The sequence below is a fragment of the Salvia splendens genome, chromosome 17, assembly GCF_004379255.2.
Source record: "Salvia splendens isolate huo1 chromosome 17, SspV2, whole genome shotgun sequence".
Lineage (NCBI taxonomy): Eukaryota > Viridiplantae > Streptophyta > Magnoliopsida > Lamiales > Lamiaceae > Salvia > Salvia splendens.
This window is the reverse complement of record NC_056048.1, coordinates 25,451,938-25,479,383: the sequence shown is the minus strand read 5'-3', so window position 1 is coordinate 25,479,383 and position 27,446 is coordinate 25,451,938. Positions and strand designations below refer to the sequence as shown.

The following is a 27,446-nucleotide window of genomic DNA, read 5'->3' as shown; positions in this document are numbered from 1 at the left end:
AGTTTTGACTTTAATATTTTGGAGTAAGGGTTAGTTTTGACTTTAATATTTTCACTTTTATAAATTAATTATGTCAGCGTAGTCTAAAACACACATTATTGACTTTTGTGTTCATTTACATCATTTTAGGAAAAAAGTGAAACTCATTTTGATTTGAATAATCTGATTGAAGGACTAGCTATATCTATGTTTTGTATTCTTGGGTTAGAGAAGATGAAATTTAAAAAATTATTTCTTGAGAAAGGAAAAGTCATAAATGGATTGAAGAAAATGTTCATTTTACTATAGGAGATAATCATAACTAAAGGAGCAACATATATATACTATTGAAATATTCACGCATGAATTTGTCCGACATCGAAAATATAAATTACTAAAAAAAGATCAACATAAATAACTAGCGTGTTATACCTACTCTCCTTTACGTATCAGTATGCTTCAACGAATAAGACTGCAACTAGTCCCTATAAAATCTAACATATACGAAAGATTTGGCGCCTAGTTTGTTTCTTGTGCTTCCGGGTTATCTTGATCGGTTGGAGTTGGAAGTGCCTCCGACGATGGCCTACTTCGTTTATTAGGACAGTATTTCTTAAGTAGTCTATCCTTGTTTTCTTTCCACCATCCTTCTGCCTGCTGCTCCGCGAATCTTCGCTTGCTATAGAGAAATTCAAACCATGTCAAGTGGTAAGGAACAATGCAGCAACACAATTCCAGTCTTCTTTCACATGTTTATAGCAGAATTTTCACCAAAATTTTCTCCATGAATTGAATAATCATCAACATTGGTTGCAAAATTAAGCATAAATGCTTAATGTGTGCAAGAAAGCTAAATCTCACAACTTTGATGATTTGTTAATGGGACTTAGCAAGGAAAATCATCAAAGTTTGTAGATTGCTGTAGTAGGAAAAAAAAGAATTCAGTGCATGAATATTCATCCACATTGTCAGTGCATATTTGCAGAACATGCCATTTTATAATATGGGAGAGTCTAATGCTAACATACCTGAATCTAACCCCCTTGTAGATCTTAGTCCCATTTGCAAGTTGGATCAGTGTTACGTAGACACCTGGTTCAAATTGTTCGGTAACTTCCCTTTGTCCCTCCATTTGAGCATTTTCTGAGCTGGGTTGACGTGTAGCCGTAGTAGCAGAAGAAACAGCTAATTCATTGGTCTGTGACATGTCTTCCCTGTAATTTGATAAACCGTGCAATGCTGTGTTGTTCTCATAATGATTTTGATATGCTGGAAAAGTAGAATTGTCTTCAGATACTAGCATATGTATTGTCTCGAGAAGAGACTCGATTTCAGCGTGCAAGTTTTGGAAAAAACCACCCTCAGATATCTCCGGGGGTAACTTATTTCTAATCTCCTTCATCTGGAAAACAAAAAGAATGATTATACATGCTCACGATTAATACAAGGATGACGCTAAGTATGGCAAAGGTAAAAAATCTGAAACCTAATCATCAAGGGGTAAACAGAGCGCGCGCACACACACATACAGAGTATTGCTTTTGTTTAGCAATTGGAAAGGAATAGTTAAAAAGTTAAATAGTTATAAAAATGAAAAAATTCTCCTGTGAAAATGGACAATCAACAGCAAAGATTGAGTACCTCAGCTGTGATGGTGTTGGTGGCTTGCGTTGCTCTGATACATTTAAAAGATCTATCTGCAGCCAATAGAGTAGCATCGTCTGCAGATTTCATTAACTTGTGGATTTCTTTTTCTTTAATTTCACCGTTTTGTCTTAAATTCTTAGCCTGAGGATATGCGATGGAAACGAACAATATTAGACGAAATTACAAACCAAAGTATGACAATCAACATTTTAAGGATGAGGAACCATACTTGGTTCTGCAATTTGGCTATCTCTTGTGATAATATTTCATTTGACATCTTTAAAGAATCAATAACACCCCTAGAGTATACTGGAGTAGAAGAAGGTGGAGGGCTGGCTCTTCTCGAGTATGGCGAAGCAGGCCTCGAAATGGACTGATATTGTGGCTGAGGCTGTGATGATGATATGTTAACAGGCTTTAGAGCATATTGAAGAGCACTGAATGAACTTGGGAAAGCAACATCCCTCAGCTGCACGAGGGATGGAACTTGCGATGCACGAACAACGGAATAGCTATCGGCCTTCAATCCACCACCTGCAGACTTGATCTCAAGGTACCTAACAGGCTCCATAGCTGAGGGGAGCAGAACTCGTGATCTTTTTTTCTCTCGGTTTATTCGAGAATTTGAGTATCCAGAACGACGAGTAGCAGATGCTTTAGTAACAGTTGATGGAGTGCCAATCACTGCTGCCTTTTTAAGTTTCATGTAGCAAGAGTCACACACTCGGTGAGGTTTCCCCGGTGTAGGGGCAAGAGCTGCTCTCATCGCCTTCTTCGAAATGCAGTTATGGCAATGCACCATTCCGCAGTTATAACAGCTACGTCGTTTTCTAGTGAAACCGAAAGCCTGCCTGCAAGCTGTGCATGTTGACTGATCTACTCCAGACACCCACTTATGGACGCATATACTCATCGTGTAATTCGATCCACATGAGATGTTTCTCACATGCTTGTCTTTAAGTGCTTCGACCAATGTGGGAACATTTCGATCTTCAGTGTCTCCATGTCCTAGTCTTCCATTGGCTCCTCGTCCCCAAGTAAATACGTCACCTCTTGTAGTGAAGACTACAGCATGATCTGCTCCACACGAGATCTGTTCGACAAACTCTCCTACCAATCTGTCTTGTACTAAACAAGGAGCCTTTCCATCAGATTGAGGATTACCCAACTGACCATATGCATTATTTCCCATACTGAAGACATGACCTGATGTTGTGAGGGCAATGGTCATGTTATGGCCACATGCTAGCTGCTGGATGTTATAATCAATGAGGGAAGATACACAGGTTGGGGAAAGATAGGTGTCCTTGTTTCCGTGACCTAATCGATATTTATCGCCATCGCCCCAGGTGAATAACTTCCTAGACAAAACATTTGCTCCAGACTGATTACCAACTTCTATTATAGCAGCAGTGTGCCATACACCACAGGAAACAGCAATTGTTTTAAGTCCACTCAATGAGTTAACCTCTTTTGGGAAAGGAACATTTTTCCGATCACCATGACCTAAAGCTCCGAACATTCCATCCCCAAATGTAAACAATTTCCCTGAAGAAGTGGCCAGTGCTGAATGCCAGGTACCACACGCAACTGACAGAACTTGAAGGCCTTCTAAGAGTCCTGAAACTCTTTTCGGAATCCAGTGGCTAACATCATTTCCATGACCAAGAAGCCCCGCGTTGTGGGTGCCATCGCCCCAGGTGTATAAATCACCGGATGAAGAGATCGCGCCTGTATGAAACTCTCCACAAGCAATGTAATCAATATTTGTAACAGCCAAAAATTCTATTAGGCGAGGACGACTGAAGTCCTTCTCGATACCATGACCCAGCCTACCCCCGGATTCTTCACCCCAAGTGAAAACCTCACCTTGTCTTGTAACTAGAGCGATATGACGAACACCACAAGCAATTTGGTGCACGTCAAGTACTATATTTGTTTCTAATGGTTTCGGAGTCAGCACATCAACCTTTACTGGAACAGGTTTTCCGGTTCCATCTGTGTCCCCTCCGTCCGACCAGATCTCTCCCCAGAGAAAAACATCACCAAGTGACTCTATGTCATCTGGCCCAGAAGTCAGACTTGAACAACTAGGATTACTCGAGACACTTACCCGGAAACCATCTGCACAACTTGTCCTTTGCATATTAGCAAATTCAAAACCCACATGTGAGCTTGAAGAACTGACGCTACTATCACGAGAATCGGTGGACACTCTGCGAGAAGCACTCGGTGAGCAGTCTAGTGCTCCGAATTCATGCAACTGAAAACACACATGAGAATCAGAACTGTAACAAAGGCACTTTAGTGAACATAGCGATGCTCTCTGGAAAATATCGAAAAAAGATGCAAACAACGATATAACTCTACGGAAAAGAGCTTTAACCAAATTACATCATTAGCATTGCTGTTAGTACGCCTACTGCGCGATTGGCCAGTTGATATTAAAGATTTCAGACCAGAAATCCAGATTTCAGCCTCAACTTTGTCCTTGCAAATCTGTCAAAGGAGGAGACGGAACTGGTGAGTCTTAACAATAACTTTCCACTTCAATTATTGAAACGAAAAACAGAATCCTGACCAAATCGAGAGATCTCTCGCCGTTACTATGTATCAATGAAAACGACAAGTACTCCTTCTCCGGACGCAAAAATCTTTTGAAAACAGGCTATATTGAGATATAGGACAATCAAAAACAGCATTCTCAATTAATCAGTGTCTCCCTGTAATAAATGATTTTGTTGAGGTAGTATAATCATAACTAATTAGCAAGATATACACTCCCTAATCCTGAAAAAAGCAACTCACAGTTCTCTGTCCTTGAATAATCCTTGAAACAGAAGATAGTTTTAGCTGCCTTTCTGATCCATGTGAGTACCATATTAATGTTGCTTCATCCTGGAAACAAATTCAAAGGATTTTCTACTTCAACTTAATTCCCAAAGATAAGAAATAGATGATCAAGTAAAACTAGTTTGTTATTTTAGAATGAAAAGCTAGAAACTGTATGGAGGTTGGAGAATTATGTCAATTGATAAAACAACAAAAAGTGAAACTAATTGCTTACTGGAGAAAGTCTGAATGCACAAAATTTAGGCTTCCCTTTTCTGCTATACTTGATTAATTGTGTTCCTTTCTTCAACAAAATGAGTGCCTTCAAGGAAAACATAAAATGGCATGAGGATATAAGCATCCAACCAATCACGTTGTATTTAGTAATATCAGAAACACTGAACCAAGTCAACGGGACTGCTAAAGTGGGACGGAGGGAGTAATGATTCATAATAATTCTATTCTCACATTTTTCATTATATGAATTACTGTAAAATGTATGAAAAATGCATCAACAAATTTTGTAACTTACTAATAGATAATTGCGCGAAAAATCCCAAGACAAACACAATCTCAATTTCAATAACAATCACAAAACGCATACTAAAATATCAAGTTGCAGTATGATTCATGGAAGAAGGATATAGATTGCCATTCAACCTGATCAATGTCGAAGCTAGGTGGATCTGCCATTCCATCTGAACCAAATCTCGCCCTATCCACCGAACAAACCTATCTGTCGTCCCAACCATCCGTGTCGTCTTCATAGATGATGCGAATGCGCTATTCCTCTGAAGATAATCATGAAATACCTAGAAATCGATTCAACCTATTGTGAAAATTTGTTATGTTTGGTTGAGATGACTTGAATTTGACAGGTTTTTACATTGATCCAATAAATTCAGTAGCGCACCTCTAGGATTCACCATCAGAAATCAAGGATTTTGAAGGAATTCGTTTCGTTTCGAGAATTTTTAAAAATGGGTATGGAGAGATTGGTGATCATCATAGAGAGATATGAGATTACGAAGGGAATTGAGATGCGAATTTGGCGCGTTTATTTGTTAAATCACAACCCGATTATTTACAGTCTTTTGTTAATCATATTCATAATGCAAAGTAGTTATACTTTATCGTAGATGTATTTCAATACAAAATAATTAAAGTGTTTTTTAGTAGAAAATAAGAACCACTTTATCAAATAAAACGAATAAATATAGAATAGTTTTCATACATAACTCAAATTAAAATAACATAATTAATTTTCGCATACAGAGATGTATATCTATTAGTTAATGAAATCACATGACTTCTTTTCAATGAAATCATGCAATAATAAATGTTTTTTACGCTATTGATGGCCACAAATATGAACAAATTAGACACCTAAAATAAGAAATTTGTCATAAATAATTACTACTATTAGTCATTTTAATAGCTAATTAGACACCTAAAATATGAATTTTCTCATAAATAAATACTGCTAATAATCATTTTAAGATCCGTATATCATAAATAAATACTACTATTAATCCTTTTAAGAGCTATTTATCATAAATAAATACTGCTATTAATCATTAAAAAGAGCCATTTGTCATAAATAATTACTACTATTAATCATTTTTAAGAGCTAATCTTGCACCTATATATTCATTACTCCATACATCTTATACATCATTATACAAAATTTAGATAGAGAATAAAATAAGAAAAATCAACTCTCAAAATGGCTGCTAAGTTGGCTTGCATCATTTTCCTCATTCTTTCACTATCAGGTCCGTTTAAATTATTTTTTCTGAATTTATTTTCAAAAGAATATTCAATATTAACGAATCCTAGAATCTAATACCTAACCATGTAAATAATACCATTAGGTAGTAATTAAGATTGTAATGTTTGTTGGGGTACAAACCCATCCCACATCGGATGAGTAGGGGAAGTTGGAAGGTGTATATAATTCCTGTCCAACCCCAATTAGTTTGAGGCCTTTTGGGAGTGACCCAAAAACAAATCCGTGCGGGCCTGACCCAAAGCGGACAATATCAAACTAATGTTGCAGTCGACGATCCTAACAAGTGGTATCAAAGCCCAGGTGGCTATGGGTTGTGCCTGGATGAGCCCCGGTTAGGGTCGGGCCCTGAAGGACTCAAAGCTAGAGTCGGGCCCAGGATGACCCAGGGGCCAGGGCTGGAACGACCCATGTTCGTGTCGACTGCGTTCCCGATGTGGTCTCGGTTTGAGGGGAGGTTTGTTGGGGTACAAACCCATCCCACATCGGATGAGTAGGGGAAGTTGGAAGGTGTATATAATTCCTGTCCAACCCAAATTAGTTTGAGGCCTTTTGGGAGTGACCCAAAAACAAATCCGTGCGTGCTTGACCCAAAGCGGACAATATCAAACTAATGTTGCAGTCGACGATCCTAACAATGTTACGGTACATTGGAATTAAATCCTCAGAATTAATATGAAACAATTATTTTGTTTTAGTGGTATTTTTTTTTATAGTATATCATTGTTAATTTTCTTGAATTTTTTGCAGTTGCAATAGAGTTTGTGGATGCCCAAAAGAGATGTCAAACGATATTAGATAGGGAAGGTTGCGATCTTGCCAAATGCAGAGAGTTGTGCTATAAATCATACAACGGTGGATTTGGATCATGCCTTGAAGCAGTTGGTCAAGTAGGAAAATATGCTTGTTCTTGCGTCTACAATTGTTCTGTGTAATATTTACAAGAGCAATTGAATATTTATTGCTGAAATTTTGCAATGAAAGAAAATGAATAAAACATTTTTTCTTTATTTGTTGTTTATGTTCGAATTATCTATATCCACGTAACACATATTTGTTGCCAGTATAAAATGTATTTCCTCTGTTCCATTAAAAAATGAAATATTTTCCTTTTTGAGTTATCCCATTAAAAATGAAACATTTCCTAAAAGGGAAATAACACCATCTCTACTTTTTTGCTCTCTTACTTTACTCTTTCTTCATTAACTCACAAAACAATACTGTATAAAATATCGTGCTGCGGGAAATCAAATGTTTCAAAAAAGAAATGCTATCATTGAATGTAAAAACACTAGTTTTTTTTAATTATACGTAAATAAGAAGTTATGAATTGCATTTTCAGTTCATGATAAAGTCATTAAAGTGTAGGAGTAATAATGTTAATTGATTTGGTATAAAAATATCACAAAACAATTAAAAAAATGTCTAAGAAGAAATCTGATGTTGAGAGTGGGTTTTTTTTAATTAAATGTAAATAAGAAGTTATGAATTGCATTTTCAGTTCATGATAAAATCATTAAAATGTAGGAGTAATAATGTTAATTGTTTCGGTATAAAAATAGTATTACAAAACAATAAAAATATATATTTAAATGTAGATACTCACGAATAGGGATGTTAATCGTGCTAACCCGTTCGGGTTCGGGCCAACCCACTCAGATTTCAGGACTATTTGGGTGCGGGCTATTCGAGTTATGAAATTTTTGGGTCATAAATTTTTAACCCTAACCCACCGGGTTTCGGGCTATTCGGGCCTAAAAACTTTTGAAAATAATCTCTTGTATTTAAATTTCCTCTATAAAATGATTTTTAAATTTTAGATATTTTTCTCTTCTTAGTTTTAGAATCATATAAATCTTCAATAATAGTTGGAGAGAAGTCTTTCATCCCGATCAACTACAACATAAACAAAGATAAATCAAAATTAAATCAATCAATTTGATTAAAGCTTTTGTTCGTGTCATTATTTTGGCATTGTTCATAACTAATTCTTTATGAAAATTAAAATCTTGTCTTACAATAATCATTATTAAAATGATAAATATATTGATATTTTGATGGATTAGTTTTAAATTTTTTTTCTTGATTGGCTTTAGTGGTAGTAAGACGGTAGTGATAGATGAGGGGATGATGGAATAACGAGTCAAGGTGGAACTTGAAAGTTGATAGTGTGAGATCGAGTAAAAAAGTGTAGAATGAAGATTGAAGAAGACTAATGATTATTCCACATGAAATTCAAAAATACAAAAAATCCTTAAAACTTAATATTTTTAGTTTAAAGTTGCAACTAGTCAGACCGACTCGCAACCCATTTGGGTCGACCCGTTTAATCCTCCAACCCATTTTGGCTAACCCGTTTAGCCCATGTGGTATTCGGGTTACAAAATTACAGCCCTAACCCACTAATTTTACAGGGCTATTCGGGTTGACCCACAGGTTTCGGGTTGGATTGACATACCTACCCACTGTTTTGTTATATTATTATGGGGTATTCGGTTTGCAAAATTGTATCTCGGTTTTGAATATGTAATGTGTTTGGTTCATTAGATATCAACTCACAACTCAATCTTAATGGATAATCATAGGATAATTAGTCATAGCTAAGAGCATCTCCAATGGCGGACGTCCGCCATTGTGGCGTCGAAGGTCGGATACGGATGTCCCGTGAGGACGTCGGGTGTCCTCGGACGTGCGGGCGACGGGCGGGCGGACGTCCGCCATTGTGGAGTGGGTCGGACGTCCGGTAATTATGTATTTTTTTTTTGTTTTATTACTATGTAATTTTTTTTCAAATCATGTATGTTTTTTTTAAATGAAGTTGTTAATTTTTCCCGTTCGTATTCGTGTTGAAATTTTATTTCCGTAAACGTAAATTGTTTTATTTGTGAATTTGTGATTTTTTTTATTGCGGGAAGTCCTAGTGGGAAGGGCGGATTGTGAAGGGGATGTCCTAGTGACGTGGCAGTGGGATGAGAAGTCCTAGTGACGTGGCGGGAGGTGTTTTCGGGATGTCCTAGTGGATGCCCGAGTGGGACATCCGCCCACTGGAGATGCTCTAACTCCCTGCTACTAAAATAATCTCACAACTCAAGCCTAGATTATATATTGAAACTATTTTATCTAGGAAAGCGAACATAATCTTAGAACTGATACTAACATAGTTGACCAATTATTCAATTAGTAGTAGAATTTAAATAAAATGTATATTTACAAATGCTTACATAACCAAAGTGGCTTCGTCCCCATTTGGCATTTGTAATAACTTGAGGTCTGGGAAACAACAACGCGCAATATAACAATGTAACCGATTTTGTTGATTACTACTTAACTTTAATGTTTATAATAACAAAATGTCTAATTTAACATTTATCTCCAATCCATTCAAACTCTGATTACTCATTTCATATGAAGCAATCCATTCAAACTCTGATTACTCATTTCATATGCTTCATAGTTCATACAATATTATGTATTCCCACCGTACCAGTTAAGAAGATCCATTTCCGTCCCAGTTAAGAAGATCCATTTCGTTTTGACACGTGTTTTGAAAAATAATAGTACTGCCTCTGTTCTACAATAGGAGTCCATATTTGACTCGACAGATTTTAAGAAATGTAAAGGAAAGTGAGTTGGAAAATTAGTAGAGTAAGGGTCTCACTTTATTTATTAGTTTTATAATTATATGTGAGTGGAATGAGTTAGTGGAACGTGATGCCTACTTATCATTTATAGTAAAAGTGAAAGTGGACTCTTATTGTGGGACGAACTAAAATGACAAAAATAGACTTTTATTGTGAGACGGAGATAGTAATAAATAGTTAAAATGAAGAGAAAGTAAATTAAGAGAGAATAATATAGAGAAGAGTGTCTTCTATATTAATTATATCTCTTACCTTAATTTCTCTCCACTTTAAATAGTTATTGTCATTTTTTCAAAACACATGCAAAAAAGAAATGGGTCATCTTAACCGGGACAAAGGAAGTATTAACTTAAAATTTGGAGTCACTTTTAAATTCTTTCAAATTAATTACTCTCAAAAAAACCCAACACAAGACATGGAAATCACATGTACACATACCAAGTGGAAAACAACACAAACAAGCATATACACAAGAAACGATGAACCGCAGCTTAGTTGGCAAGACATTTCTCCTCCAATCAATTTCGACTCAGTCTCCTTCTAACGAACAACCGTCAATATTTTCTACAAATTCACCAAATTAAACAATTTACGAAATTAAATAAAAAAAATAAAAAAAGTACATTTCAACAAAAAAAATCTAAACAAATTACATTCTAAATATCAACGACTACCCATCCGCGTCCATATCTCTTTAATAATATCGTTCTGGAGTCGAATATGGGCTTTTCGTTGGCACATGTTGTTGAAATGAAGTTCAACGAGCCGTATTTATAAAGTTTTTTAATTAAAAAAAATGAAAAATCGGGACGTCCATCGGGAACCTGCAATGGCGGACGTCCCGACGGACGTCGTCGAAATGCCGCGGAACTCCGGTGTCCGCAGCGGACGTCTGTATCTGTCCCTCCCGCGCCTAATGGGGGCTGTCCCGAATGGACGTCCGGCACGCCGGTCGGACGTCCGCCGGTACGGCCGCCGTTGTGGATGCTCTTAGAGTGTCCACAATAGGGAGTCGGCGGCGCCGTGGCTCCCTATAGCGGAGGACGAGGGCGGATGGGCCGGGTGGGGGTGGACGGCCATGCGCCGCCTCCTCGGCGCGGATGTGGCAGTGGGACCTACAGCGACACCCTATTGCACGGCACGGTGCGACGGCTGCCGGTGAAAATGTTTTTTTAATTTTGTTTAGTTTCTTCTTTATTTTTATAAAGATACCCATTCCTCTCATTATTTTTATACCATTCCAATCTCCACTCTTCTAAATTTTTTTCTATTCCACTTTCAAAAAATAGATAACGACGATTATCAACAATTGTTCGATGAGACGTCTACTATTGAATTAAAATATGTCAATAATTGATAAAATAATGTAATTTGTGGATATGGACACGTCCACTATTGGGCTGGACAAGTTTTTTTTTTTTGTCGTGGACATGGTTTTGTGACCCGTGGAAGAATTTTTTGTGGCTGTGCCTGAACATGTCCACGTTATTGTGTAAGAGTACGTTTAGATAAGAGTGGTTTTCAAGAAATTTTCCCTCTCATTTTTTGTTCTTTTTCCATCTTCTGTTTCGAGGAAACTTACATCTACAATTTCCACAAAATTTTGGGAGTTCCATTTCAAACGGTGAACCACAAAGTCAGAGCTGTGTGCATCAGCTTCAGCTCTACCATTCGTTCTAACATAGCTAATAACCACATGATCACTATCTCCACTGATCACACCACCTAAATAAATTCAATTCCTATCTCCCATAGCCATAGATGAATCAAATATGGACTGCTACAGCCGGGAAAGTGAAGTAAAAGCTTTCGATGATGCCAAAACCGGCGTTAAAGGCTTACTCGAAAGCGGCATAACTAAAGTTCCTAAATTCTTCATAAACCCCCAAATTGATCCACAACAAACCCTCATCACCTCAGCCAACGCGCAATTCGAGTTCCCATTGATTGACCTAGATGGCGTCGCCGATGATCCGATCAAGCGCGAGGCCGTCGTCGACGCCGTTCGCGAAGCTTCCGAGACTTGGGGATTTTTCCAAGTGATCAACCATGGGATTCCGGAGGCTGTATTGGAGGATATGATCGATGGAGTGCGCCGCTTCTTCGGTCAAGATGATGAAGAGAAGAAGAAGTGGTATACGAGGGATTTGAAAGCGAGGGTTGTTTACAACACCAATTTTGATCTGTATAGCTCGCCGTCGGCTAATTGGAGAGACACTGTTTTCTGTGAAATGGCTCCGGATCTTCCTCAACCCGAGCAATTGCCCTCTGTTTGCAGGTAATTTGTCCATTGATTGTTGCAGATTTCCAATAATTGGTCTAATTTGATGGTGGTGATGATGATTGATGATGAAATTTCAGTGTTATTGTGCAGTCTATGCATGGTTTTAAGGACTGATTATCTTTTTGATGTTTCAATTGTAAAGTTTTGATGTGAATTTGAAACAATGACATATTTTTAGGGAAATGAATTGGAAATTTATATCAAGCTAGATATTGTGTTGAATAGTTTTGTGTGGATTTATGCAGTGATATAATGATTGAATACACAAAACAAGTGATGAAGCTAGGAAGAAGTTTGTTCCAAATATTATCCGAGTCACTCGGTCTCAAGGCCAATCACCTTCTTGACATGAAATGCGCGGCCGGGCTTACCATGTTGCTGCATTACTACCCGGAATGCCCTCAGCCAGAGCTAACACTAGGCACGAGCAAGCACTCAGACAGCGACTTCCTAACGGTGCTTCTGACCGACCAACTACAAGGCCTGCAAGTGCTCTACCAGAACCAGTGGGTTGATGTGCCCTTTGTGCCAGGAGCTCTTGTGGTAAATATTGGTGATCTTCTTCAGGTAGTTAAGTTAACCATTTTTTCTTCTCCACAATGCTTATGTGCAGAGTTGTATGGAAATATGTTATTTACATTTTCTTGGTTGGTGCAGCTTGTATCAAATGACAGATTTGCTAGTGCTGAGCACAGAGTAGTAGTGAATAGCTCGAGTCCGAGAGTTTCAGTCGCCTGTTTCATGAACAACACTGAAAAGTCCACAGAGATCTATTTGCCGATTGAAGAGCTGGTATCAGAAGATAATCCGGCCAGATATAGGGCAACTACTGCGGAAGAGTATGCTTCCCACTACAGGTCCAAGGGACTGGATGGGACTTCTGCTTTGTCGCATTTTCGAGTTTGAACTTAAGTTACTGCATTTTGATGGGGTTGGAGATGGTGGAAATGTTATAAAGATGAGGTAGAGTTCATGTTAATCAATGGTTTGGATAGGCTAACGTGCTTGCTTGGACAAAATATTGAGGATATCTGTAATGAAGAATAGTTAGTTTAACACAAAATGCGAAAAAACTTGGTGAGGTGTTAATAGTATATTTTAGAAATAGTCCACATTTTCATAATCAAATGCTAATATTTCTTGTAATGATATGCATATATATACATAGTGAAAGGCTCAGTTAATTATGGGACAAAATTTTCTAATTACTATTGTTATTAGATAAATATCAAATGATAAACTAAAATAGGTATACAACTGACATTATCAAAGCGATACAATACAACACAACTGACATTATTAAATAATTGACACCTATAATATATACAGATTGATATAGAGTAAAGATAAATTGAAACCTACAAATATTATCACAACGCTTATCAATATCAATATATTGATAAACCATTTTTAAACATGAACTCTACCTTGTCTTCATAACATTCCCACCTTCTCCAACCCCATCAAAATGGGGTAAATCAAGTTCAAACTCGAAAATGTGACAAAGCAGAAGTTCCATGCTGCCTCTTGAAGATGTAGTGGGTAATATACTCATCCAGAGTAGTTGCCCTATATCTCGGTGGATCATCTTCGGATACGAGCTCTTCAATCGGCCTGTAGAGCTCCGTGGACCTAATAGCATCGTTTCTGAAGAAACACGCGACTGCAACTCTAGAGCTCGAGCTATTCACCAATACTCTGTGGTCAGCACTCACAAACCTGTCATTTGTCACAAGCTGCAGCAACCAACAAAATGGAGTATAAATTAATAACTCTACATATATACATTGTGGAGAAGAAATATGGTTAACTTAACTACCTGAAGAAGATCACCAATATTTACCACCAGAGCTCCTGCCACAAAGGGCACATCAACCCACCGGTTCTGATAAGGACTTGCAGGCCTCGTACTTGGTCGGTCAGAAGCACCGTTAGGAAGTTGCTGTCAGCGTGCTTGCTCACACCTAGAGTTAGCTCCGGTTGAGGGCATTCCGGGTAGTAATGCAACAACATACCTAACCCATCCGCGCATTTCATGTCTACGAGGTGATTGGCCTTGAGACCGAGTGCCTCGGATAATATTTGAAACAAACTTCTTCCTAGCTTCATCACTTGTTTTGTGTATTCAACCATTATATCACTACAGAAATCCACACACAACTATTAAACAAAATACATGATCATATATGGTTTTATTGTATTATGCTTCCCCTAAAATATTCATTGTCTCACTTCACTATTTTCATTTCTGCCATAAAGCCCTCTTCCAATTCTTAAAAATATATGTAGGAGTGTTTGGGCCATGAAATTTGGGATGTGTAGATTTGGAATTGAATATAGATAATTTTTATTACAAATCCTCTCAATTCAACGATTAATTATATAACCAAAGTAGATATGTTTAATTTCAGATAGTTGTAAAATTGAGCACATCTCAAAATAATGATTTATTAGAGAGACAGCACGATGTGTAAAAATAAAAAATAAATCAATTAGTAAAATTCAATGTTAACTTTAGATAATGTTTTGACTTACCAAATAAAAAATAGAATTAAAATATAATTTATTCGGTTACTTAAGTCTACCAAATTAAATAAATAAATTTATTTGTTTACTTAAGACTATGTTTGGTAACCTTAAATTGGAATTGGAATTGGAATTGCTACAAATATTTTGGCTGGTAAAATAAAGTGAATTTAAATGAATGGTGCACACACATAATACACATGATGAGACGTAAAAATCATTGACTTATTCTTTGTAGTGAATTTTTCATGAAAATTAGTTTTTCCCAACCCCGTGGAAAATTCACTATAAATGGCAGCTTCATGATTTTTGGCAGTACTACTAAATATGTAGTTTACAGAAATACCAAATTTTGTCCTAAAAAAATAAAAATCATACATATATGACTAAATTTCGGAGTAATTACATTTTTCATACAAAATATTTTACTTTTATTTCAATTTAGTATAAAAAGTATTAAGTTTATATATTTTATACAAAAAGTTACATTAGTGTTTAAAATTAATATATTCCGTTAAATATTTTAAACACCGTTAGTTAGTTTATAATTTGTCAAACTTATCATCATAATAAGAGAATAATTAGAGATTTAATCACTCTAAAATATCAATTCTTCCGGGAATTGATCGTGGTTTAAAAAAAATCTGTCTCTCAATATATTCTTTCTTTTTATTGTATTCTTTATAGAACACAGTATAAAATAAGTCCATATTCCATCTTTACAAAATGGCTAATTTGAGCTTCAAACAGTCAATAAGTCGATGTTTTATTTTTACAAAAAAGATTCAATATCTTTTTAGTTGCATGTATTCTCCATTGTTACATGAGAAAGCTTCGACAATAAAATGCAATTCACTAATTTGATGGTGAAGAGTGGTGATTTTTTTCTGTGTATTTCATTTTTGTGAGTAATAAAAATAACTGTGTTTGAAATAATTAATGAAAAATTTTAATTTAAACTTTTTGTACAAATTTGAAATATTGATGAAACTTTTTGTATGTATGATGTAATTGGAAGTAACGGTGTTAGTAGGGACTTAACGGCATGTATTATTTTGAAACACTGAGTAATTTTTTTGTATGAAATATGTAAACTTAATATTTTTTGTATTAAATTGAAACCAAGATAAAATATTTTGTATGAAAATGTAATTACCCCTAAATTTCATCATCACCACCAACAAGTAATTACCCCTAAATTTCATCATCACCACCAACAAATTAAACCAATTCTAGAAACTCTGCAACAATGAATAGCCAAAATACCTGCAAACCGCGGGCAATTCCTCGGGCTGAGGAAGATCCGGCGCCATTTCACATTCAACCGTGTCTCTCCAATTAGCCGACGGCGCGATATACAGATCAAAGTTGCTGTTGTAAACAACCCTCGCCTTCGAATCCCTCGTGTACCACTTCTTCCTCTCTTCAACGTCTTGCGCGAAGAAACGCCGCGCTCCGTCGATCATTTCCTCCAATACAGCCTCTGGAATCCCATGGTTGATCACTTGGAAGAATCCCCAGGACTCCAGAGCCTCGCGAGCGGCGTCGACGACGGCATTGCGCTTGATCGGATCGTCGCCGACGCCTTCTAGGTCGAGCAATGGGAACTCCAATTGCGCGTTGTCTGAGCTGATCAGAGCCTGTTGTGGATCAATTTGGGGGTTTATGAAGATTTTAGGAACTTGTGTTATGCCGCTTTGGACTAAACCTTGAACGCCGGTTTTGGCATCGTCGAAGGCTTTTACTTCAGTTTCCCTGGTCTTGCTCGCCATGTTTGATTGGAAATTGATTCCTATGGCTATGGGGGATAGGATTTGAATTTTATAGTACTATGTTTGTGGGTGTGTGCAGTGAAGATAAGAGGGTGATTATGTGGTTATGAGCAATGGATGAACCGGTGAGGCTACTGGTTTATGGTTTAATCGGTCCGACCGGTTGAACCACTGGCCGAACCGTTTCACTATTGTAAATACATATAATTAAATATTCCCTCCTTCCCTCATCTGTAGTTGAGTCATATTCCTTTTTTGGTTGTCCCACATTAGCTGAATCATTTCCTATTTTGGTAAAAAACACCAACTTTTCTTCTCACTTACTTTACTCTCTCTCTTACTTTATTCTCTTTTCATCTCTCCACATTTTTCCTTTCCTACTTCATTCTTCGTTCACTTATCTCATTTTTAACACAATTTCTTCAATCTCGTGCCGAAAAGAAATGTCTCTACTACAGAGGGATGGAGGGAGTATATAAATACATCATCGAAGGATTTTACTTGAGTTTCCGTGGTGTTGCAGATTGGGCTTACCATATTTGGTTGGAAATTGATACATCTATTGGGATAGGATTTGAATTTATTTAGGTGAAGAAGGAAGTTGTGGTAGTAGGATTGTGATAAGACATTGGTGATATCGTGGATGAAGTATGAGCGCATAGAATAAATGGAGATGCTGATGCTGATGCTTCGCAGCTGGCGAATGATTGGAGGTGGTTATTATAGAGGAGTCTGGATCATCAATTTGTTGAGGTAGGACAAGAAAGGGTTTCAATATCGGCTATCTTATGCTAGAAAGTCCAAGCTTTTGGGATTTGGTGGCAGTGGGATCTTCATCAATGTCGACATAGAATTCAAAGACCACTAGAGTTCCTTTCGCCGAGCACCTGATTTTGTCAAAGTTAAGGGTGTTAAGATTGACCCTAAGAGCAACAGCAACACTGCCCGATCAGACGGGCTGTCTCGTCCCGTCGGAATTGCATTGCAGGTTACTCGCTGGGATGAGATGCCCGCCTGCGCGATCACCGCGCGATGCATCGGGACGATGCGCTCTGGGTCGTTCCTTGACGCCCACTCCTCCCCCGCGAGTGGGCGTCCTTTTGGAACATTGAAATTTAATTTTTTTTTTAAATAAATCAGAAAATTTTGAAAAAATATATTTTAAGAAATAATCTCACCTCCTCAAATATTGCCGCTTTTTAAAATTTTTTGTTTTTAAAATTTTTTTCACTCCTAATCCATCCATAAATCATCTATAAATACCCATTCATCACCATTTTTTTTACATCAAATAAAACTAGCACTCACTCGTACTTCTTTCTAAACATATTGCTTTGCATTCTCAATTGAAGAAATGGATTCGAATGAAATTGGTCGGTTGATTGCGCAAGCAGAGCAAGAACAACAAGATTATTATCAACATTGCATGTACTAAAGTTATTTTAAAATATTGCTTCTAAATTTATACAATGATATTTCTTTTATGATAATGATGTTTATTTTAGAAATTACAAATATACCAATAATATTACAAGTATATAAATATGGTTTACTACCACCCCGCCCAAGATTTTCTGCTTTTCTAAACCATTAAATAACATGAACTCTAACTCATCTTCATCACATTTCCAAATTCAACCTTCTCCAACAACATCAAGATGCAGTGAATCATCAAGTTTAAACACGAAACTGTGACAAAGCAGAAGTTCCATCCAGCCCCTTGGAGCGTACGTGGGTGATATACTCTTCCAAAGTAGTTGCCCTATATCTCGGTGGATCATCTTCAGATACGAGCTCTTCAATCGGCCAGTAGAGCTCCGTGGACCTAGTAGTGGCGTTTCTGAAGAAACACGCGACTGAAACTCTCGAGCTCGAGCTATTCACCAATACTCTGTGATCAGCACTAACAAACCTATCATTTGTTACAAGCTGCAGCAACCAACAAAATATAAATAACTCTCCATATAAGCATTGTGGAGAAGAAAAAGTGGTTAACTTAACTACCTGAAGAAGATCACCAATATTTACCACCAGAGCTCCTGGCACGAAGGGCACATCAACCCACTGGTTCTGGTACAGGACTTGTAGGCCTCGTACTTGGTCGGTCAGCAGCACCGTTAGGAAGTCGCTGTCAGCGTGCTTGCTCGCACCTAGAGTTAGCTCCGGCTGAGGGCATTTCGGGTAGTAATGCATCAACATAGCAACCCCATCCGCGCATTTCATGTCCACGAGGTGATCGGCCTTGAGACCGAGTGCCTCAGATAATAGTTGAAACAGACTTCTTCCAAGCTTCAAAACTTGTTTTGTGTATTCAATCATTATATCACTGCAAAAATCCACACACTCCACTACTTTCATCTCTACCATAAGACTCTCTTCTATTCAAAGAAAACTCAATACAAGGGACATGAAATTTCCAATTCATTAAATCTCATACTCTCCTATTACTATAGTTTCAAATTCACATCAAAACTTTAGATTTGAACTTTAAAATCATTCATAGACTAGAAAATAACACTAAATTTTTCAACAAATTAAACCAATTATAGAAAATCAATGGCCAAATATTACCTGCAAACCGCGGGCAATTCCTCGGGTTGAGGAAGATTCGGAGCCATTTTACAGAAAACAGTGTCTCTCCAATTAGCCGACGGCGCGGTATACAAATCAAAATTGCTGTTGTAAGCAACCCTTGATTTTTTCAAATCCCTCGTATACCACTTCTTCCTCTCTTCATCATCTTGACCGAAGAAACGGCGCACTCCATCGATCATATCCTCCAATACAGCCTCCGGAATCCCATGGTTGATCACTTGGAAGAATCCCCACGTTTCCGAAGCTTCGCGAACGGCGTCGACGACGGCATTGCGCTTGATCGGATCATCGCTGACGCCTTCTAGGTCGAGCAATGGGAACTCCAATTGCGCGTTGGCTGAGCTGATCAGAGCCTGTTGTGGATCTATTTGGGGGTTGATGAAGATTCTAGGAACTTGAGTTATGCCGCTATCGATTAAACCTTTAACGCCGGTTTTGGTTTCATCGAAGGCTTTTAATTCAGTTTCCCTTGTGTTGTAGATTGAGCTCGCCATGTTTGATTGGAAATTGATACCTCTATGGCTATGGGGGATAGGATTTGAATTTTATACTATGATTGTGGGTGTGTTTAGTCAAGATAAGAGGGTGACCATGTGGAATAATGGGTGTGTTTAGTCAAGATAAGGTGCTGATTATGTGGTTATTAGAGCATCTATAGGCGTCCTTCCCCAATAGCCACGGCCCCTTTTTTTTCACAGTACCAATTTTTTTGTCCATAGCCTCAAATTTTATAACCAATTTTCATTTAAATTTTTTCGTTTCGTTTTTAACTCAGCTGAATTGAAATAATTATAAAACGAGGTAATTGTGACCGAATATTCGTTGTATTGGCAAAGGTAAAATTATACAATGAACGTCCAAAAACAAATACAAATAAAAACGCCGCCACCGTCTAATCGGTGGCGAAGTCCGATTCCTCCTCCTCTTCTTCATCTCCTTCTCTGTCTCCCTCGCTGCCGCCGCTGCCCCAGGACCCTCATCAGCCAAGCGCAGACGGCGCTGGATCCGACGTATGAGGTCGGAGTATATATTCTTGATGTACAGGTCGGTTGCGGCCTCGTATTTACTGCAGACTTCATGCAATTCGTGCGTCAGCTGCACATATACGTTATCCCTCAAGACCTCGCCGGTATAGGGGCCCTTGACGCCGGTATAGGCGCAGGCTGCGGGGCGCGCGATCCAGACGCTGCCGACGATCGGCGGGAGGAACCACCAACTTCTCTAGTTCGTCGGATAGAGGCATGTTTTCTCGGAGGGCGGGCGCGCCTAGAGTGTGTAGCGGAGGGCTCTTCGGCTTGTTCTTCGTTCAGGTCGAACGATTGTGAGCCGCTGCCGCTGATGTAGTCCTCGGCAATGTTGTGTCTTGTCCGCTTCGGCACCGGAGCCTGCTCTTGCGCACAGATGGCCTTGAATTTCGGGCAGTCCTCGAGAACTAGATACTCCTCCCACATTGTGAACTTGGGATGGCCCAGCGTGTTGTATTGGCTCATCGAAAGTGCTTTCACGCCAGCCTCGGTTCGGCCACTCTCCGCATGGAGCAGGTTGTTCTGGTATATGCCCGCGAACTGCCGGGTGGCCGGCAGAATCCTAGACCACTTCTTGCGGAGCTGTTCCGCGTCACGCGGTTTAGCGCCGCGAGGTTTGAACTCGTTGTACGCCATCACGACGCGCTTCCAAAAGCTCAACTCATTCTGATCGGTGCCCACTATGGGGTCGGATGTGGCGGCATCCCACGCCCTCGCCGCAGCAACGGACTCCTCTTTGGTGTAGTGCGTGGCCTTTTGCCATCCGGCTTGAACTGATCCGCTGGCCGAACCGCCACCACAGGAGCCGACGCCGCTGCCCGATCTGCCACCCCCACCGCGACGGCCGCGGCCACCGCGTTCGGACCCCCCGACTCTCGTCGCAACGGGCGTATCCGGTACGCCGGAACTAAGCAGATTGAACATAGTATCCAATGCGTCTTGATCTGCCTCAGTGAAAGGAGAGCTGCTGGATTGGAAAGGGGTCTCCGGACGCGGATGGTGCAGGGCGTCGAGGTTGGGTCTGTAATCTCCAAACGCCGAGCGGCTCAGATTCCTCGGCAAAGGTTGGGGCGTGGGAGAAGACCTCCACGGCAGAGATGGTGGAGGAGTTGGACTCGATGCCCACGGCGGGGGAGATTGATTCCAACTCCATGGCTGGGACGGAGAGCCGCCATATCCCGACTGCTGAGAAGGATAGCCGCCATATCCCGACGGCTGAGACGAATAGCCGCCATATCCCGCCGGTTGGGAAAAATCCCCGCCACATCCCGATTCGTGCGAGCCGGGTGATTCGTCGTCTCCACCGTGCATTTTTAGAGAATGAAAGTGTAGATAGTGAATGAAGGGAGAGTGTGTGAAAATGATGTAAATGGATGGGGGAGGAGTGGTATTTATAGGATTAATTTTCGAAAAAATAAAATAAAATAAAATTCGAGGGGGCTATAGGCGCGCCGACCGCCGCCCCACTATAGACTGGCGCGCCTATCCCCCACCGCCCCGTCCTCGCCCCCTATCCGCCGGTACCTCGTCCGCCCCACTTTGATTCATCCGTCCCGGGGCGGATGTCCCTGCCACTATAGGCCACCCCGGAGTCGCCCCCTCCGGGGCTGTCGGCGCACCTTATGTCTAGTGGATGCTCTTAGCAATGGATTATTACAGCAAAATGGTTGCACTTGCACATATCAGACTTTGGGGATTTCAATCGTGTTCCGCGGCAATTTAGCTAAAATTCCTCCTTTTTCTCGATTAATTACTATTATTTTATCATACATTCATAATTGTCCAGTTGAACTTATAATCGATTTGAGAAAAAGATAAATGTAAATAGATTGCACATGTACATAATATCATTAAATTTTATTGAATTTAATTAAAAATTAGTTTTGTTATTTGTTGTATTATAATGTAGCATTAAAAAGAAGTGATATAGAAATTTTATGTCAAAGTGTAACATGATTTCAAGCTTGATTCAAATTAATTATATATTATATATTTAGTACTAAAATATACATATTTTTTTTCGTAAATATACAAATATTTAAGTTAAAAATTTAATTTTTTTGGAAGCGTTGCAAAATGATAAATATGAAATTTATTTCAAATCAATTAATGTTTATGAATCGATTTTCAAGGTTAAATGTTTAAAAAAGTTCGATTATGTACGTACAATTGCATACGTTTATCACTACTCAGAATGATGTTTATACATGTTAGAGCATCTCCAATGGCGGACGTCTGGTCGGACATCCGGTCGGACGTCGCGACGGGCGACCGGGACGTCCGCCATTGTGGCGTTTAGGTCGGATACGGACGTCCCGTGAGGACGTCGGGTGTCCTCGGACGTCCCGGCGACGGGCGGGCGGACGTCCGCCACTGTGGCAAGGGTCGGACGTCCCGGTCGGACGTCCGGAAATTATTATTTTTAAAAAAAAAAACTCTATATATACGGCTCGTTGAACTTCATTTCAACGCGGAGTGGGCCGGGGATGTTGGATTATGTAGAGGTTTAGGATGAAGCGTTGCATCCCTTCATTTCACAACCGAAAATAACTGATTGTTGGCGGGTTATAAAATTGCAATTTGGTCCTTCAATTATCAAAAATTTCATTTCCGGATGAAGATTTCTGCACAGTAACTTTAATGGAAATCCCAGCCAGGGGCTCTGCCCCTTGGACCCCGCTCTCGGGGGCGCTGCCCCCGAACCCCCGTCTAATCATAACGAATTCAAATAAGTGTGCACTCCGCACTTCCAACTTATTTGATGTCTCGTTATAATTATATTGATCAATCAAGTTAATCCAATTACACTAAAATATCCAACAGATTATGTATTTTTCTTTTTTCGAATGACTATGTATTTTGCTTTTTTCTAACTATATTTTTTTTATGTTTTATGAATATGTATTTTTGCCCGTATTTTGCTTTCCCGTATTCCGTGCAAAATTATATTTCCGTTTTTACGTAATTAAATTATTGTGATTTTTTTTATTGCCGGATGTCCTAGTGGGAAGGGCGATGGGAAGGGCGGATTGTGCAGGGGATGTCCTAGTGACGTGGCAGTGGGATGGGAAGTCCTAGCGACGTGACAGGAGGTGTTTTTGGGATTTCCTAGTGGATGTCCTAGTGGGATGTCCGCCCACTGGAGATGCTCTTAGAAATTACTACAAATGTACCAATAAAATTACAAGTATATAAATATGGTTTTGAACCAACTATTACCACCTCACCCAAGATTTTCTGGTTTTTGTGGTAATCAGATATTTTGTCCAAGCAAGCCAGCCTATCCAAACCATACCTCATTTTCACCACATTTCCACCTTCTCAAACCCAATCAAGATGAAGTGAATTAAGTTCAAACTCGAAAATGTGACAAGGTAGAAGTTCCATCCAGCCCCTTGGAGTGTAAGTAGGCGAGATACTCTTCAAAAGTAGTTGCCCTATACCTCGCCGGGTTATCTTCCGATACGAGCTCTTCAATAGGCCGGTAGAGCTCCGTGGACCTAATAGTGCCTTCTCTGAAGAAACACGCGACTTAAACTCTCGAGCACGAGCTATTCACTAACACTCTGTGCTCAGCACTAACAAACCTGTCATTTGTTACAAGCTGCAGCAACCAAGAAAACATAAATTAACATCAAATTGTATATGATACACCATTACATACATTGTAGAGAAGAAAATATTGTCAATTACCTGAAGAAGATCACCAATATTTACCACTAGAGCTCCTGGCACAAAGGGCACATCAACTTAAAATGGCCGGCCATCCATAAACTTAAAATATTAATTAATTAATACTAATTCAACAAAATCGATACACCTCAAAAAGAATAAATATACTGTGACTGTGCCCTTTAGTTGAAATATACAACTCCTATTACTATCTTTTATACAAATATAATTATAACCCATGTAGCTGTATATATTTTTTATATTTTTAATTTATTATACTTCGTAGTTCATAAATGCATCGGTTTTCATTTTCTTTTTTTAATTTTCAATTTTTAACCATATTATAGTTTGATTCCATATTGATTTATAAAATATGATACAAGTATATATAGTTCAACAAATATTATTTTTTTATTATTGCATCATAGTAACTTTATTTATGGAGTAATAATTAATTATAGGCATTATCTTAAAATTATTAATAATAAACTATTGCATTTTAATACATTTTTTATATTTGAATGATTGTGAATATTAATAATAAGGCTCAATTGCTCTCCGACTCAGTTTAGTTTAATATAATGATCATATATGAAATTAATCTTAATAATCATAGGTTTATAGTCATCTATCATCGGCTAGCTCATTTTGAGTATAGGTAATTAATTTATATTATCACTACTTATTTATAACATCGGCTAGATCTGTTTACATTCCCCAACTTTGTTGTTTTGGCTGAAATAACTTAGACATGTCATCAAAATATTGTCCTTATGGACTGCATAGCAATTCATACAGATGCCGGATATCTCTATATTCAACTAGATCGAAAGCAATAACAGATCGAGTTCTAACTAATTCGATGAATAGATATATGGTGTTTGTCTTGAAAATGAAAAAGGAAATTAATTTACAGATGACTATATAAATCATCTAAGAAGTTTCGGTGTAATTGAAACTTAAGAATTTAACGTAGCATTGTTCAGTTAATCTAGCTGGAAAATAAAGACGTGAAAACAAAATATCGAACTGATGTAGACATGATAATCCTACAAAAAAAGATAAGGTAAATTGCAACAAACCAAGTAAAGCTGATTATCCATTCATCCTAATTGGTTTTTGCTTTAGTGGCCACCTTCCTCTTTGATGATCGCCTTGGCAATGAGTTCTTCATCCCAATGAAGTAGAGAAGAGCTCCGAGCAATGCCAAACCCTAGAGAAAAGCATATGTACGTGTCACGACTCCACGAATAATTCAAATATCTTAAAAATTCAACGGTTTCAAAGCATACCTGTGTAAACTTGACAAAGAGCTGATTAAACTCTCTCTTGTCAGCTTCATAGTTGTAGAAGTCATACAGGATGGGAGTTGCAATTGCTTGATGCAGCAGCTGTTACGAGAATTGTAACCCATCAGAAACGAGGATGAAGCCCACGAGACCAGAAAATACGCATAGAGTGGATAGTTACACGTACCAGGATCACAGCTCCAAAAGTGCTGTCAAAGACAAATAGGAGGCTTCCAAGAGAATTCAAGACGATAGCCCCCAGTATCAAATGTTTCATCTGTAGTCATGATTGCCCATGTCAGTATGCGGCACAATGAGGTTTTTCTACACTGGATGAAGTAAATATAAGGTGCTTACATCTACGTGAGGGATTTGAATTCCAGTTTGGGTCGCGACATGCTTGGAGAAAACATCATATTTCGGCTTCAAACTCTTCGCAGCAGGACCACCATCAACTCCAAATTCGCTGAACCTGCAATCATGGGCCGCATAAGAAAAGTGTTTTGCATATGTATAGCTTACGATGATATCACAACTGCAACGGGCTAAACAAAAAGAGGGTTCAGAGGTTCAAGAACTTTACTATTTTTGTAGTACAATCAGCATACACAAATAAAGTGTATATATCATGGCACAAGTTCCACATCCTAATTACTTTCTTAAACTCCAATCACCTCATCTAAAGAGAAGTTGACTAGTCATTATTTGTCACAATCACCGCAGTCACTAAAATTCCCACGTAAAAATATTCAACAGACAAAACAAAGCGTGCGAGATATTAACACTTAATGTTAGATTCATGATCTACAGCTCAATAACAGCCAATACACCATAAATCTCAGTTCTAATCCTTCAAGCATGGACATCCAAGCTACAAAGCAATTTGAGCCAAGAATGGTAAATGAGAAAATGAACAGACTAGTTCTTTTTCTTAGTTCATACACAACATCTAAAACACATAATGAGAATACAAGTTGCTATACTGGTTGAAAAATGTTGGCAAATATACTAGTAAAAGTTTACTAGCTAAAGTGGCTGCCACAAATCCTTCAACAAAATAGGTTGGATATTAGCAGCATGCATATCTCTCCTCTTGTTAGGTACAGTGAAGAAACATGGATCAATAAGCATAACTCAAATTCGTACAGGGTGAACTAATTTATCCATTTTGTGATCCTAAGGCTGAAACATTCCATGGAATCCCAAACAACCAAGAAACAGTTTCAGGATTCAGCCGGCTCATGGTTCAATTTCATTGGACAGATAAATCCTGAAAATGTAGCTCAAACCACGAAATAAAAATCAAAGAGCCACAATCAACGGAATCATATCCGTATTCAGCAGCAACGGAGATTCTTATCTCACAAATCGATAGTGATATTTCAAATGCACGTGACGCAAAATGAAAAAAAATGAGACTCAAATCTACTAGTAAAATTGTACTACCACATAATCCACATCTATGTATAATATATAGAGAGCTGTAAAATGACAGAAGCCATTCCATTCCTAGTGTAAAACGTAAGAACATGCTTGTTTACATATCAAAAAATGTTTTTTAATACTAATAAATCTTCTACATTCATACAATAATGATTCTTTCACAACAATGGTTTGTATTATGCTACAATCATGCTTCTTTCATAAGAACCATAAGACATCAATTAAAACACAAATATCAACATTTTTTACTCATGAATAGCAAATCCAGTTCACAAAATAACTCTACACAAGCAAAATACTCCAAACCTAATTACTAACACGCAATAGTCAGACCGGAAAATCAACAATTGCGACAAAAAAGGGCATAATTACAGTGGATCGAGAGAAGAAACACAAATCGGGAGAGCAGATCTGAGTGAGAAAAAGAGCGGCAGGTCTTACTCTTGATAGGCGGAGAGAACGAAGAGGGAGACAAAAAGCAGTCTACCGAGGAAAGATGTGAACGCCATTGCAGCAAGGAACAGCTTCAGAAATGGAGGCGTCTCTCTCTCCGAAAATGGAGTTTGGTTTCTCTGTCTAGATTTGAGGAATTCAGACAGAGATTCAAATGGGGAAGGCGAGAGTGTACAGTGTCATTTGAGTTGCAAAATTGCAGTGCATTTATAGTTTTATTTTATACCTTAAGCTGCCCTTCATAAATTGAACACCCAAATAAAATTAAATAAAACGATGGATGATTTTGCTTTTTCTTCTTGGTTAATTTGCCTATAAATTTTTTAAGTTTTTTTACCAAATTCAAAATTTGCATAGTAACTTTAAAATTCATTTATAAATTATCAAGTACTTATTAATTTATTTTAATTTTGCAAATGGTACTAATATAGTCTAATGAATTACTTAAATCAATCAAAACGACGTCATATTTTAGACAATAATGAAACAACATCGTATT

At 38.3% G+C, this 27,446-nt stretch overlaps 4 protein-coding genes and 1 pseudogene across 7 annotated transcripts; 1 reads left to right on the top strand and 4 right to left on the bottom strand.

Annotated features, from left to right (window-relative positions):
• Positions 1 to 298: 298 nt before the first annotated feature.
• Positions 299 to 5,522, bottom strand: LOC121775578 (PH, RCC1 and FYVE domains-containing protein 1-like). Of its 4 annotated transcripts, none has more exons than XM_042172675.1 (10): positions 5,345 to 5,522; positions 5,119 to 5,270; positions 4,694 to 4,780; positions 4,435 to 4,524; positions 4,208 to 4,294; positions 4,021 to 4,125; positions 1,856 to 3,889; positions 1,621 to 1,767; positions 1,008 to 1,381; positions 299 to 658 (listed from the first exon to the last, which is right to left on the bottom strand). In XM_042172675.1, exons 2-10 carry the CDS (start codon positions 5,149 to 5,151, stop codon positions 499 to 501), a joined length of 3,117 nt encoding a protein of 1,038 aa, XP_042028609.1. In that variant the 5' UTR covers positions 5,152 to 5,270; positions 5,345 to 5,522; the 3' UTR covers positions 299 to 498. The 4 variants fall into 4 exon arrangements, with proteins under 4 accessions (XP_042028609.1, XP_042028608.1, XP_042028607.1 ...); XM_042172674.1 differs by having other exon boundaries at positions 5,119 to 5,287; positions 5,372 to 5,522; XM_042172673.1 differs by having other exon boundaries at positions 5,372 to 5,522.
• A 5,927-nt stretch (positions 5,523 to 11,449) lies between these two features.
• LOC121774820 (1-aminocyclopropane-1-carboxylate oxidase homolog 1-like) lies at positions 11,450 to 13,151 on the top strand. The gene is made up of 3 exons (XM_042171676.1): positions 11,450 to 12,166; positions 12,418 to 12,739; positions 12,830 to 13,151. The coding sequence occupies exons 1-3, from the start codon at positions 11,661 to 11,663 to the stop codon at positions 13,076 to 13,078; spliced, it is 1,077 nt and encodes a 358-aa protein (XP_042027610.1). The 5' UTR covers positions 11,450 to 11,660; the 3' UTR covers positions 13,079 to 13,151.
• Positions 13,152 to 13,427: 276 nt separating this feature from the next.
• On the bottom strand, positions 13,428 to 17,407 carry LOC121774819 (annotated as a pseudogene).
• Positions 17,408 to 17,931: 524 nt separating this feature from the next.
• On the bottom strand, positions 17,932 to 19,649 carry LOC121774818 (1-aminocyclopropane-1-carboxylate oxidase homolog 1-like). The gene is made up of 3 exons (XM_042171675.1): positions 19,042 to 19,649; positions 18,475 to 18,796; positions 17,932 to 18,399 (listed from the first exon to the last, which is right to left on the bottom strand). Exons 1-3 carry the CDS (start codon positions 19,557 to 19,559, stop codon positions 18,148 to 18,150), a joined length of 1,092 nt encoding a protein of 363 aa, XP_042027609.1. The 5' UTR covers positions 19,560 to 19,649; the 3' UTR covers positions 17,932 to 18,147.
• Positions 19,650 to 24,667: 5,018 nt separating this feature from the next.
• Positions 24,668 to 27,144, bottom strand: LOC121773645. Its single transcript, XM_042170541.1, has 5 exons — positions 26,936 to 27,144; positions 25,409 to 25,523; positions 25,239 to 25,328; positions 25,055 to 25,153; positions 24,668 to 24,975 (listed from the first exon to the last, which is right to left on the bottom strand). The coding sequence occupies exons 1-5, from the start codon at positions 27,001 to 27,003 to the stop codon at positions 24,871 to 24,873; spliced, it is 477 nt and encodes a 158-aa protein (XP_042026475.1). The 5' UTR covers positions 27,004 to 27,144; the 3' UTR covers positions 24,668 to 24,870.
• Between the last annotated feature and the right edge of the window lie 302 nt (positions 27,145 to 27,446).